At 48.2% G+C, this 14667-nt stretch overlaps 2 protein-coding genes across 2 annotated transcripts; one reads left to right on the top strand and one right to left on the bottom strand.

The window, feature by feature from the left end:
• Positions 1-2256: 2256 nt before the first annotated feature.
• Positions 2257-9804, bottom strand: CCDC200 (coiled-coil domain containing 200). The gene is made up of 4 exons (XM_081838344.1): positions 9652-9804; positions 6409-6520; positions 3321-3397; positions 2257-2467 (listed from the first exon to the last, which is right to left on the bottom strand). Exons 1-4 carry the CDS (start codon positions 9721-9723, stop codon positions 2441-2443), a joined length of 288 nt encoding a protein of 95 aa, XP_081694470.1. The 5' UTR covers positions 9724-9804; the 3' UTR covers positions 2257-2440.
• Positions 9805-10966: 1162 nt separating this feature from the next.
• On the top strand, positions 10967-14389 carry ARL4D (ARF like GTPase 4D). Its single transcript, XM_081838294.1, has 2 exons — positions 10967-11099; positions 13222-14389. Exon 2 carries the CDS (start codon positions 13298-13300, stop codon positions 13889-13891), a length of 594 nt encoding a protein of 197 aa, XP_081694420.1. The 5' UTR covers positions 10967-11099; positions 13222-13297; the 3' UTR covers positions 13892-14389.
• Positions 14390-14667: the final 278 nt, after the last annotated feature.

The raw sequence follows: 14667 nt of genomic DNA, 5'->3' as shown, positions 1-14667 counted from the left end.
GCCTAGGACTTGCTGATCAGAAGATCGGCGGTTCGAATCCCCGCGACGGGGTGAGCTGTTGCTCAAGAAGGACACTGACAAACTGTCAAGAAGGACACTGACAAACTGGAACGTGTCCAGAGGAGGGCAACCAAAATGGTCAAAGGCCTGGAAACGATGCCTTATGAGGAACGGCTAAGGGAGCTGGGCATGTTTAGCCTGGAGAAGAGGAGGTTAAGGGGTGATATGATAGCCATGTTCAAATATATAAAAGGATGTCACATAGAGGAGGGAGAAAGGTTGTTTTCTGCTGCTCCAGAGAAGCGAACACGGAGCAATGAATCCAAACTACAAGAAAGAAGATTCCACCTAAATATTAGGAACAACTTCCTGACAGTAAGAGCTGTTTGACAGTGGAATTTGCTGCCAAGGAGTGTGGTGGAGTCTCCTTCTTTGGAGGTCTTTAAGCAGAGGCTTGACAACCATATGTCAGGAGTGCTCTGATGGTGTTTCCTGCTTGGCAGGGGGTTGGACTCGATGGCCCTTGTAGTCTCTTCCAAGTCTATGATTCTATGATTCTGCTCGGTCCCTGCTCCTGCCAACCTAGCAGTTCGAAAGCACGTCAAAAGTGCTAGTAGATAAATAGGTACTGCTCCGGCGGGAAGGTAAACGGCGTTTCCATGCGCTGCTCTGGTTCGCCAGAAGCGGCTTAGTCATGCTGGCCACATGACCCAGAAGCTGTACGCCGGCTCCTTCGGCCAATAAAGCGAGATGAGTGCCGCAACCTCAGATTTGGTCACGACTGGACCTAATGGTCAGGGGTCCCTTTACCTTTTACCTTTACGTGTTTTATTGCTTCTGGTTGATCAAGGCTGCAGGATTAGTGAAGAATAGCCTCTTAATGCCCCCAATGTCTGTTTCTGCTCCTGTGGCTGAAAGTGGGGTGATTCTTTTAACACCAAAATGAGGCTATTTTTTAAGGTTAAAATGAGGAACTCAATCATCAAAGCTACCCCCAACCACGAAAAGTGACACTGGAGGAATTGAGGGACTATTCAGTGTTAATCCCCCAGCTTCAATCAACCAGAAGCAACTAAAACAGGAGGGCTTCCCAACAGGAAACTCTTCAGAGAACCTTTCATAAATGGGAACTAGTTGTAAGTAAATACAGAAGAACCCTTGTCATGGGGAATGAGTATCACTGGGTTACTAGCATTACCTTAAGGAATGTGCAGAACCTGTATTTCAAATTCACTGCCATCTAATCACAGACAAGCAATGCCTCAGCAGGACTCTAGTGTGGATGCAAGCAACCTAAATTCCTTCCCTAAGCAGCGACACCCACATTCTACCAAATTGTCTCCACTAGATTCCTCTCTAATCCTTTCTTCAAACCTCCCAAGGAAGGAGGACAGTTGGCTCTTGTTCTGCCAGTGATATTTCCCCCTGTTTAAATCTAGTTTCCTTTCAGATAGTGCTGGGCAATTGTTTGGCCACAACTTGCTGCAGTGGTCTCTGCAGTTTTAGGAATACTGTGATCCACCCAACACCACCCCAATTTAAGGTTGTGCAGCGGCTCAAAGTTTCAAGAGGAACAAACGTTTTTGAGAAAGCCATGGAACAGGCATAGGCAAACTCCAGCCCTTCAGATGTTTGGCTCCCAGTACGTTTCCGAGCACAATTCAAAGTGTTGGTGCTGACCTTTAAAGTCCTAAACGGCCTCGGCCCAGTAGACCTGAAGGAGCATCTCCACCCCCACCATCCAGCCTGAGGGCCTTCTGGCGGTTCCCTCCCTGCGAGAAGCCAAGTTACAGGGAACCAGGCAGAGGGCCTTCTTGGTAGTGGCACCCACCCTGTGGAACGCCCTCCCACCAGATGTCAAAGAGAACAACTACCAGACTTTTAGAAGACATCTGAAGGCAGGCCTGTTTAGGGAAGCTTTTAATGTTTAACAGACCTCTGTATTTTAATACTTTGTTGGAAGCTGCCCAGGGTGGCTGGGGAGACCCAGCCAGATGGGTGGGGTATAAATAAATTATTTTTATTTTATTTTATTATTGGGACTACAATTCCCATCATCCCTGACCACTGGTCCTGTTAGCTAGGGATGATGGGAATTGTAGTCCCAAACATCTGGAGGGCCAGAGTTTGCCTATGGCCCTATGCCTGCCATAGAACAACAGAAATGTAGAAGAGATCCCTGGGTGATCTAGTCCAACCCTCTGCAATAACTTTAGTTATGCTCAGTTCTACATAAAGGAGTGTGGTTTCGGTCTATGACTCTGGAAAGCTTTCATTTTATGGTTAGGGAGGGTGGGAGAACCCATGGGTGCAACCACTAAACTCTGTGTTTTGCCCCGGAAAAAGTGCTTTTACAGCACATACAATGGACACCATTTTTCCTTCCAGGTCCAAGTTGCAGAGGAAGCTTTTCTCCCTGCTGCTGCCAGCTGCTCAGTTGTTACCACTGCTGTATATACTCTGTAGTCTAAAAGAGAAAAGAGAGGACATCAGTATTGGATCGAATGCAACAACAACAAAGCCACGCATTTCACAATGTTTCCTCCTCCATTCCAACAGGCTGGTTCTGGCAAAACATTTGAGAACTTCATTGTCCGGTTCTATCAGTTGGTGCTGATAATGCCAAGGTTGCAGATTGGATCGCCTGTGATCTTCAGGCGCCCTTCCAGCTCAATGATTCTATGTAGAATGCATGTTTTATTTAAATCTATGTAGTTGAGGAATTCATTGCTAATATGCCAGTGTTAAAACCATTAGGAAAGAGATATCTGAAGGGGGAGCGAGGATGGGAATGAGCAGAACGAGAACGGCCATTCAAGGCATAGAAAAGACCACAAAGTTCAGTGAGCAGAACAACGTGAGTAACAGAGAGGTTCACTGCCAGCTGCACTCAAAACAGGCTGCCCTGCCCAAAGGTTGCAGCCAAGAGGTCACTGATTCATAAAAGGTAAAGGGACCCCTGACCATTAGGTCCAGTCGTGACCGACTCTGGGGTTGCAGCGCTCATCTCACTTTATTGGCCGAGGAAGCCGGGTCATGTGGCCAGCATGACTAAGCTGCTCCTGGCGAACCAGAGCAGCGCACAGAAACGCTGTTTACCTTCCCGCCGGAGCGGTACCTATTTATCTACTTGCACTCTGACGTGCTTTTGAACTGCTAGGTTGGCAGGAGCAGGGACTCAGCAACGGGAGCTCACCCCGTCACGGGGATTCGAACCGCCAACCTTCTGATCAGCAAGTCCTAGGCTCTGTGGTTTAACCCACAGCGCCACCCGCGTCCCCACTGATTCCTAACTCCCCGCTTTTCCCTTTTTGACTCACCGAGTATCTTTTCAACAGCTTGCCACTCTGATTTGGCACATGGTCTGTTCTGCACAGGCAACAGTCAGCCTGGACCCCTGTGAGAAATTAAAAGGAGAAAACCAAGTTGTATACATTTGGAGGAACTTAATAGGATCCAGGGCCCAAGCTCTGAGACATGTTATGACGGCACAGACTCCCAATCTCTCAGGACCGAGCAACCACAAGCTGGTTAGGGTGGAAGGAAGGCATTCTGGATTGCAGCCAAGTTTGAGCCTCTCTTAGGAAGAAAGACCTAGCAACTGCATACTCAGATCAGCTTCCCTTTATTCCATAAAGTGATGACACCTACCTCACAGGGCTGTTGTAAAGAACCATGCAATGGGCCTGTGCATCTGGCTACTAAACAAAAGGTTGGTGGTTCAAGCCCACCCAAGGATGGCTGTGGGCAGGATTCAAACACTGCAGGGAGTTTAACTAGATACCTGAAGAAGCGTTCAGGTATCAACTCCCATTGTTCAGCCAGGACACTGAGGTCCAGCACCGAGGGCCTTCTGGCGGTTCCCTCACTGCAAGAAGCCAAGTTACAGGGAACCAGCCAGAGGGCCTTCTCGGTGGTGACGCCCACCCTGCGGAATGCCCTCCCATCAGATATCAAAGGAAAAATCAACTAGCAGACTTTTAGGAGACGCCCTGTTTAGGGAAGCTTTTAATATCTGAAGGACTACTGTATTTTAATATTTTGTTGGAAGCCGCCCAGAGTGGCTGGGGAAACCCAGCCAGATGGGCGGGATATAATTTATAAATTGTTGTTGTTGTTATAGATGACTCTTGGGTTCCCTTCCAGTTCTACAATTCTATGATCTTATGAATGTCTGCAGGAAGCACTTTGGGCACCTGAAACCTATAAATGGCAAGGTTGTCTTGCAATACCTTCCGAGATTTAAAGCAGTGATGGGAAGCCTGCAGATCTTATGATGTTGGACTCCATTTCCCATCAGCTCCACCCAGAAGGACCAATGGTCAGGGTTAACGGGAACTGTAGTCCACCACCAGGAGGCCCACAAGCTCTCTACTCTTGATTTAAGGACGTCTCGCACAAGGTACCTGCACCTGATGAGTTTGGTACGACTCGCACACTTTTAATTTCAGTCTACTCTCAAACCAAGGTATCATGCCCATGGTCCACAAGCTTCGTTCAGACGGTCCACGGCATGTCTGGATTTGTGGCTAAAGATGGAAGGTGGTAAATAGTGATACTGAATTTTATTTGTATTTTTACTGCTTCTGGTATTGTACTGTGTTGTATTACAACTTGAATTTTATGGATTTTTTTACAAGTTGAATTTCATAAAATTCAAGTTGTAATACAGCTAAATACAGTACATAATGAATAAAATAAGCAATAACAATACCCAGTGCTTTTTTTTCTAGAAAAATAGGTGCCGATACTCACCATGAAGTTGTTAAAGTAAGTGTCACACTTTGTTTTCCCCCCTGGGAAAAACAGCACTGGCAATACAATTAAAAACCATACAGCATTTGGCATTGTCCATTACAATTGCTACAACAGGCAGAAAAATCTGTAATTGGTCTTCCAAGATGTACGGCAAGTTCCGTGGGGAAATGAGTTTGGGAGCCACTGTCCCAACCCATTTTGGCATCTCGCTTTAGCTCCGACAGGTCGGATGTTTGCAGGAAGAGCTTGTTTTGTTTACGAGATATTTTGTTGGTTTCGCTTGGCAACATATGAATTTGCAGAAGAAGCTGCCATCCCTAAACCACAAGCAGTGCTTCTAGTGGAACTTGATTGAGTGCCCTCATCCCCCGAATCATGTTGAAATTGTAGCCGGACCTGTGGAGACCGCCCATGCTGCAATCCTGGGCACACTTGCTTGCGCAAGTCCCACTGAACGCCTGTTTTCTAGCGCGACAAACCTTTGTAATTTGACCCGTGTTTTTCAAAGGAGGGTACACGGCTAGGTTAGCTTACACCTGATTTTCCAATACCTTCAGTGCATGAATATTTCAAAGCTCAAGCTCAGTCGCAATGGGGCTGAGGATCTGTTAACAGCTCATCTTCTGTGTGTGGAAGCCAGGTTAGTTTCAAAGTAAGGAAAGGCATAAGGGGTTAATGTCGGGCAGAATGAACTGTATTCTTTGAAGAATGGTTATCAGATGGAAGGCACTGACTAATTCTTTCCCGTGGCAGAAGAGTACCCAAATTAAGGCGCTAATTTACACACCCCAAACACATTCGAAGTGTGCTGCAGTAGGCCACATGGCAAAGTGAGTTTAGGACCTTTTAATATAAGAATCACATTCCTACTTCTGTTATAAAAAGGTAAAGGGACCCCTGACCGTTAGGTCCAGTCATGGACGACTCTGGGGTTATGGCGCTCATCTTGCTTTACTGGCTGAGGGAGCCAGCGTACAATTTCCGGGTCATGTGGCCAGCATGACTAAGCCGCTTCAAGATGATAGACTATGCCAAAATGGCAAAATTAACTGGGAAGCTCAGAAATCAAGAACTTTTTTTAAAAAATGGGAAAAGTTTATAATTTATATACGAGACCACTGCAAGCAGGTTAAAACACTGGCAGGATTTCAATCACATTTGTAAAGTAACAGAAAATATGGACAAAAAATATTTGGATAAATATTGACACGCAGTTGTAATTATTTTCATTAGGACCCATGGAAGGGATAGGGGGAAGTCAGGAGATTCAGAGTAATCTGTTTTTGGATTTTGAATTGATGTTTGTTGCGTGTTTATAAAAATGAAATAAAAAAATATTTTTTAAAGAGAGGTTTCCTTCTCCTAGATGGGCTGCCTTCCTAGGTTGACCAGCCTCACCTGTCCCTCACTTCCCTCTGCAGCAGGTACAGAAACCACCTTCTTGGGCCTACGATTGGTCCTGTCCGCTCAATTTGCCAGAGCCTGCCTTTGCATGCAGGGGAAGCCCCTAACTCACCGAGGGTTTGAGATACCGTAGATATTCCTTTCCAGAGACTGGGTCCAGGGGCCAGCCTAGGTAGGTGATGTTCATGGACAAGGCATCTCTGAACACCCCCTTCTCTTGTAACAGCTTCCCACCCTTCCCCTTACCTTGGGAGACTGGAGTCTGAGACACGGTGTTAGAGGGCGGCGGGATTGAGCATTTTGCTTGGATATCCCTCAAAACATGGTCAGGCTGCTGTCCTCCATAGGAGCCTCTCGCCTGCATGCAACCACAGACACGCAAAGTGAAAACTGCCATGTTACTTTTCCCTGGCTAATACCTGCCCATCCTGGACCAGGTGTGCATTTTCCTGTTCCTTCTCCTTCTGCAACATCCCTTTGGATTTCTCCCTTTTCAGCCTGGGTAACTGTCTAATTAAGGGGGACTGGGTGGCGCTGTGGGTTAAACCACAGAGCCTAGGACTTGCCGATCAGAAGGTTGGCGGTTCGAATCCCCGCGACGGGGTGAGCTCCTGTTGCTCGGTCCCTGCTCCTGCCAACCTAGCAGTTTGAAAGCTCGTCAAAGTGCAAGTAGATAAATAGGTACCGCTCTGGCGGGAAATTAAACGGCGTTTCCGTGCGCTGCTCTGGTTCGCCAAAAGTGGCTTAGTCATGCTGGCCACATGACCTGGAAGCTGTACGCCGGCTCCCTCGGCCAATAAAGCGAGATGAGCGCTGCAACCCCAGAGTCGGTCATGACTGGGCCTAATGGTCAGGGGTACCTTTACCTTTACCTGTCTTCTTCTTCTTCTTCTTCTTCTTCTTCTTCTTATTATTATTATTATTATTATTATTATTATTAATTTCTACCCTGCCCATTTAATTTGGTTGCCCCTGGGGAGGGCGGGGTATAAATAAATTATTATTATTATTATTATTATTATTATTATTATTATTATTATTATATAAAAAAATAATAAAACATTAAACATTAAAAAGCTTCTCTATACAAGGCTCCCTTTCTGTTCTGCTTTCTCATCTGCTTCCGCTTTTTATGTTGCCTTAGTTTTGATGATTTATGCAGCGATTGCTGATATATGGACAAAATTTCCCTTGCCTGTCCTTCCGACCCCTTCCCTTCCCCTCTGACTTCTGCACCCCACAAATTTAGTTCCTTATTCCTCAATTCCCATCTTCTGCTATGCTCCACTTGCACGCTCCAAGGCTACACTGACTGGCAGCAGCCCTCCTGGTTTTCAGACGAGAGTCATTCGCAGTCCGATCTGAAGACTATTCAAGGATTGGACCTGAAAAACCTCTGCAGACAAAACTATGGGCCTCCCCACTTTTCCCTCACATGCATGCACAAGGTGTTAGTATTCCTGATCTATGATTGCAGTCATAGGATTGTTGTCTATCACACAACGGTGTATGTTTTGACTCCACAGAGTGGGAAGTGAAGGAGACAGGATGTTTGTGTTACTGTGTTCCATGAAGTGGGACTATTGTCCTTTGTTCTTTTTCTCTTTGCTGTCTGATGCTAGAGAGAGAGGGAGCCATGTTGCAGTGCTCTGTGTGTGTTTATATGTAAATAAAGTAGATTAGCCAAAATGCTGAGTTGCTGAGGTCTGTCATGAGCAAATTGCACAAACTCTGCAGATCCCTAAGTGTGCCGGTGTCGGCTGGCATCAGTCGCTGTGATGTTCGGGCTGAAGAAAGCTTTTGAAGCCCCCAAACGATCGACCAGGAGGGAGGGGACATGCCATTTGGGCATGTGTCTCTGCCAGAGTCCTACTCGAGTGTAGGCTGAATTCCTGACACAAGGTCCTCTAGCCAATCCCTTGGCCTCTCTAGTTGTTTTTGTTATTTATTCAATTTATCCACTGCAATTCATCCAAGATCACAGGGCAGTTTACAGTATAAAAACACAAAAATACATAACATAATAACAAACAAAACAATACCCACCCCAGTTTAAAAGGCCACAGATGGTTAAATTGGCCGAAGGCCTGGGAGAAGAGGAATGCTTTTGCCTGGAGCCTAAATATATGTAATGTAATGCAGACCTTCCTGGGTAGAACAGCCCACAAGTGGGAAGCCACCACAGAAAAGGCCCTGCTCTCATGCTGCCACCCTCTGGACCTCTCGTGCAGGAGGCACATAAGAAGTGCCTCAGATGGTGATTGCAGAGTCTGGGCTGGTTCATATGGGAGTCTGTGCTTGAGGTACTGAAAGGACCACGTGGCTGTGTAGGCTGAAAGCCTTGCAGATCTTGGGCAGCTGCTGGTGATCTGAGAAAACAACTAGACACAGAATCCAACTCCTAGGGTCCAAGGTCCCTTCGTCACATTCCTAAAATATTTGAGGGGGGCCGCTTTCCCAAGTTGCCATTCAAATGGTGTGCATGTGCCATGTCTTGTGATCAATTATGTGGGGCTCGGCTTACCTGAAGGAGCATCTCCACACCCATCGTTCCGCCCGGACACAGAGGTCCAGCGCTGAGGGCCTTCTCAGTAGTGGCACCGCCCTGTGGAGCGCCCTCGCACCAGAACAACAACTACCAGACTTTTAGAAGGCATCTGAAGGCAGCCCTGTTTAGGGAAGCTTTTAATATCTGAAGGACTATTGTATTTTAATATTTTGTTGGAAGCCACCCAGAGTGGCCGGGGATGCCCGGGTATAAATAATAAATAATAATAATAATAATAATTATTATTATTATTATTATTATTATTATTACAATACCCCCCAAAAAAAATTACAGTGGTACCTCAGGTTACAGACGCTTCAGGTTACAGACTCTGCTAACCCAGAAATAGTACCTCGGGTTAAGAACTTTGCTTCAGGATGAGAACAGAAATTGTGCGGTGGCAGCGGGAGGCCCCATTAGCTAAAGTGGTACCTCAGGTTAAGAACAGTTTCTGGTTAAGAACAGGTACCTTGGGTTCAGGTTCTGAACCGGAGGTACCACTGTGTAGTGGTACCTCTGGTTACGTACTTAATTCGTTCTGGAGGTCCGTTCTTAACCTGAAACTGTTCTTAACCTGAAGCACCACTTTAGCTAATGGGGCCTCCGGCTGCTGCCGCGCCGCCGGAGCACGATTTCTGTTCTCATCCTGAAGCAAAGTTCTTAACCTGAGGTACTATTTCTGGGTTAGCGGAGTCTGTCATCTGAAGCGTCTGTAACCTGAAGCGTATGTAACCCGAGGTACCACTGTATTCAAGTTGGCATGCCTGCAACTAGATGAACAACAACAACCAACCAGATAATGCAGCGCTTTGTGACTCCCATCATATTCTCTCCTGTGCCCCACATTTTCCCACCCTCTAGTGGAAAACTATTTGCCCCCCCCCCCCTTTAAACGACTCTCCTGGACCTTAGGTTTCCCCTCGCCTCGCTTGCCCAGGTACCTGCATCTGCCAGCATCTGCGCTCCAGCTGCATCTGCCTGCGCCGCGCTTCCCAGTGGTAGGCGCCCGCCATTGTGCTGCCCGCCGGACCGCCTGCAGCCGCGGCCAGCCACGGTGGCACCGTCGCCGAGGCTCGTCGGGTCACACAATGCCGCGATGCCCGGGCAACTGGGAAGACGCCGCCGGAGGCGCCCCACCTGCCGCCCGCTGCCGCACCTGGCCGCCAGGGGGCGGCAGAAACCAGGCGCTGCTTCTCCCAGTCCTTGCCTGGCGGAGGCGCGTCCTGGGAGCGCGCGCCTGATTTAGCATCCCGGGGTGCGTGCCAGGCGCTGCACCCATGCAGGGGAAAGCTTTTTTTTTTTTTTGCAAGATCTCGCCCAGAAAGAGCGGGAGAGCAGGCAAACGATGACCCAGAAAAGCAGCAAACGAAAGCCCGGGGATGGAGGGAAGCAAGAATCTGGGAAGTTTGCAAGCAAAATGCAAAAGTCAGTGCAAAATGCGGCGGGCTGGTTGCAGTTATCCTGTGCGCGAGCGATAGTCGTAGAAAAAGCAAAAAAACAAAAACGTGGGGGAAGATCTCATTGCTGCAGGGCTGAAAAGCAGGCTCCGGGGAAAAATTAGAATTTTGCCTTTGCATGTCCCCGCGCGGAGAAAGCTAGCTTGTAAAGGAGACGGCCCCTTCTCCCTTGCTTTCTACATGCAAGAAATGTGTATTTATTTATATCCAGCCTTTCCCTCCCCCGACAAGGACTCAAAGCCGGCCTTTGGCTGGTTGACATCCCATGTCCTTTTCAACGTGTTTGTGGTTTGTTTTGCACAGAATCGTAGAGCTGGAAGGGAGGCTCATCTGGCCTAGTCCAACCCTCTGCAACACGGGGATCTTTCTGCCCTCGACGCCGAGATGAAGCGTCTGGCGTCCACGGACCGAGCTCGTTCTTGTTTTATCCACCACGCATTTTGCGCTCTGTGTCGTGAGCCGCCAGGGACGGGAAGCATGCAAAATCTGTAACAAATCATAATACTGTAATGATAATAAAGAAAATGCCTCCAGATTGCTGCAAGCCCGGCTGCCTTTTTGCAAAAAAGAAAAGTCCTGGATCGCAGCTCGCGCGCGCAAAAAACTCCGTGCCCAGGGAGCGAGCGCACGGCGCGCCTTTGGAGAAGAAAGCGCTTGCAGTGCCGAGGCGGAGGCGGAGGCGGCGCTGTCGAGGGCGCGCTCCCGATTGGCCCGTTCCAGGAAGCCTCCCCCGCGCCTTCCCCGCAGCCGCATCTCGGGCGCTGGTTGGCTTCGGGGGCGCTGACGCCGCCCAGCTGGCCTCGCCTTTCCTCTCCCGGGAGGCGAGAGGCATCCGCGGGCGAGCTGGGCGCGTGGAGAGCGCGGGCTGCGCACGGCTTCTCGGCGAAAGTGCTGCTGTTGCTGTTGCTGCGGCGGCGGAATCCCCATGGAAGGTAATCTCTCTCCCGATCTCTGGAATCTGCGATCCCTTCTAGGCCTCCCCGGTTCACAGTTCGGCCCGCTTTCGCCGCAGAACACGGTAGGAGAGGGTGACCCTGAGCATGTACAGAGTGCGTTTCCCTCTCCCGCGAATCTCTGCGATCCCTTCTAGGCTTCCCCGGTTCTCAGTTCGGCCCGCTTTCGGTGCAGACGCGCAACTCGGTAGGAGAGGGTGTCCCTGAGCATGTACAGAGTGCATTTTTTAATCTCCCGGGACTGGAGGATTTGGGCGGGGGCGTCCGCTTGCTTGGGAAAAAACGGCTTTCCGAATCGGAGGGTGGCTTTTCCCCGCTTCTCTTTCTACAGACTCGACACCGTCTGCCCTTGCTCGCCCCCCCCCTTTTTTTTAAACAGGGTAGTTGAAATAAGGTGACTTAATAGCTTGCCTGTTCTGGTCCATCCGCCTCATATTGTCGCTCTGTTACCGTTTTATTAATTGGATTGTTTTGATACTTCTTTATTTTTGTTTTGCTTATTACATTTCTTATGTTCTGTTGGAAGCAACTCTTGATATTGTGTTGGCGGAAAGGGTGGTCTGCACACTTGGAGGAATAATAAATATATCCTTCAAGGGCATCAAGCGCCAAAATCTGTTTACAAGGTATAGGCCAGTCTAGAAGGGACAACATGCAAGAGTCCTCAGAATATATTCAATTATCTTTCCCCCCTGTAACCTCCAGCCATAACTTGACTTGAGCACGACTGAATCTCATGTTTAGAAACTGCGCTCAGCCCAGCACTTTTTTGTGTATACCTTTCAGTAAACATTCAGTTGATATTGCAGCATTCGAGAGGGTTGTATTTTGGGAGGCTGCTTCTTCCTGAAATAGAGTCCCATGTTCGGAGAGTTTTTGAGCACAAAATCCTGGCCAAAGGACCTCTTTAGGCGCTGTCTGCCACCAGTCATGGTGCCTATTTAAAGTAATACTGCTTCTATCCTTGGCCAGTAATCCAAAGGTATTGAGGGGGAGGACTGTAAGTCTTTGAGGGGGGAGGATAGCTCCCTCCCCACACTTAAAATCTAATAATAATAATAATATTTTTTTAAAAAATCACTGCTTCAGATTCCTTCTTACTTTGAGGCTACATGAGCGCCGGAGACTTCTCTGTAGTGGCCCCAGTGTTTTAAAAACACGCATACAAAAAAAACCACCTCTCTACAGCTTCCTCACTTCTTACTTAAAACTACAGTGGTGCCTCGCAAGACGAAAAGAATCCGTTCCGCGAGTCTCTTCGTCTAGCGTTTTTTTCGTCTTGCGAAGCACGGCTATTAGCGGATTAGCGCTATTAGCGGTTTAGCGGCTTTTAGCGGCTTAGCGGATAAGCGGCTTAGCGGCTTAGAAAAAGGGGGGGGAAGCCGCAGGAACTCGCAAGACATTTTCGTCTTGCGAAGCAAGCCCATAGGAAATTCATTTTGCGAAGTACCTCCAAAACGGAAAATTCTTTCGTCTAGCGAGTTTTCCATCTTGCGAGGTGTTCGTCTTGCGGGGCACCACTCTACAACAAAAAACTTTTTAGTCTTTTAAACTTAGTGTCTTTCTCTTGTCCTTTATAGAGATGTTGTCATTGTGCTGTTCCTTGCTGTTACAGGCTGTGGTGTTGTTGTTGATGTAGTATTTTACAGTGTGTGTTTTTTTAGTGTGTTGACTATTTTTGAAACGAACATAGAAAAAGTAGCAAGTAAATGTTTTAAAATAAACTAAGGGAAAGGAAAGTTACCAGCTATCTGCAAATAGGCACGATTCAGCTTCTCTGAAAACCAGTTTCTCCGGATCGATTGTCCTCTTTGTGAATTCAGCTTTTCTGCGAAGGAGGTTTCTTTAGGGTTTGTGAAAGTGTTGCTTGAATCGAGGAATTTGAGATGTTTAGCTGAGGGATTACGGTACTTTGGCATCTGAAGAATCGACTCAAAAGACAGTAAATGTTCCAATTTCTCCTGTTTATTTGATCAGCATGTCTTTAACAATTCCACCCCCGGAATGCTTTCATCTTCAAGCATTGCCCATAGTGACGCAAAGTATGTGCGCATGGGTTTGTATTTTGCATTAACTGTATCTCTGTGTCTTGTTGCCACAGTTCCACAACTGCTGTGAGCGGAAAAATCATCCGGCCACCGGCAACGCTTCAAAGTTTGGCTGTGCTCCGGAGGGCTATGGGGAACCAGCTGGCCCCAGTGCCCCCATTCATGCCGCACTTGCAGGCCTTGCATGTGGTGGTGGTTGGGCTGGATGCAGCCGGCAAAACATCGCTGCTGTACCGCTTGAAGTTCCAGGAGTTTGTCAAGAGCGCACCCACGAAGGGCTTCAACATGGAGAAGATCCGGGTTCCCCTGGGCGGTTCGCGCGCCATCACTTTCCAGGTGTGGGATGTGGGCGGCCAGGAGAAGCTGCGCCCCCTCTGGAAATCCTACATGCGCCGCACGGATGGCGTCGTGTTTGTGGTGGATTCTTCGGAGGCCGAGCGGCTGGAGGAGGCCCGCGTGGAGTTGCACAAGATCGTCCGCTCCTCGGAAAACCAGGGCGTCCCCATGTTGGTGTTGGCCAACAAGCAAGATGTGGTCCAGGCCCTCTCGGTAGCCGAGGTGGAGAAGTTGCTGGGTCTGCCCGAACTCTGCGCCTCCACCTCCAACCACATCGAGGGCTGCAGCGCTGTCAGTGGACAGGGCCTCCAGCAAGGCTTGGAGAAACTCTACGAAATGATTCTCAAGCGCAAAAAAGCCCTTCGCACCAGCAAGAGGAAGCGCTGAGAAACTGGGGTGTGAGATCATCTCTGGGGGATACAGACATTTTGCACCGCAGTTTTTTGCCACCCCGGGACACTGTTTCGGAGCAATGCGAGGTTGCAAATCAGACAATTTCCTCTTTGGTGACTCTGCTTTTTGGACTTATGAACTGTGGAGCATTTGTGCCCTCGTTTTTGTATTTTTATGTTGTGAACCGCCCTGTGATCTTCGGGTGGTGGGTAGTATACAAATTGAATAAATAATAGGGATGATACATGCCATGGGCAGTAAGAAAGCATCTTGGCAGCCTGCCCTGGATTCCCCGGGAGGCTAGTAGTTTGGGGAGAAAGGGGGAATTTTCCAAAGAGTTGGAGGTCCGTCATGCGCCAACCACATTATTTGTTTATATCTTTTCAAAAAGAAAGCGTAATGTTTTCTGGGCTCCCCACCCCTGTTTTTCTGTTGTTGTTTTTTGTAGAAAACAAACCTTAAATTATTAAAAAACACACCATTCTTTTCAGAGTTGGGGATGAGGCATTTATGTCATCTTTTGTGCACAGGGATGAGGGAGGGTTTTGGCATGCTAAGGGGATGGACCAGATGATAAACAAGGGAGGAACACAGAGCTGCTTGCATGCAGTGTTAGAAACTGAGGTGGGAAAGCACGGAGCTAAAGGGCACCTTGAGCCTAGGTTATGGGCGCAACAACGGAATGTCTTACAACAAGAATACAAAGCTGAAAATGAATGGACTGCAGCTAAAATATGTTCATTTTTCGCATGGTCTAGTCCTTCACCTGC

The sequence above is a fragment of the Podarcis erhardii genome (genome assembly GCF_964252035.2).
Source record: "Podarcis erhardii genome assembly, chromosome: 13".
NCBI lineage: Eukaryota > Metazoa > Chordata > Lepidosauria > Squamata > Lacertidae > Podarcis > Podarcis erhardii.
This window is presented reverse-complemented; position numbering and strand designations above follow the sequence as displayed.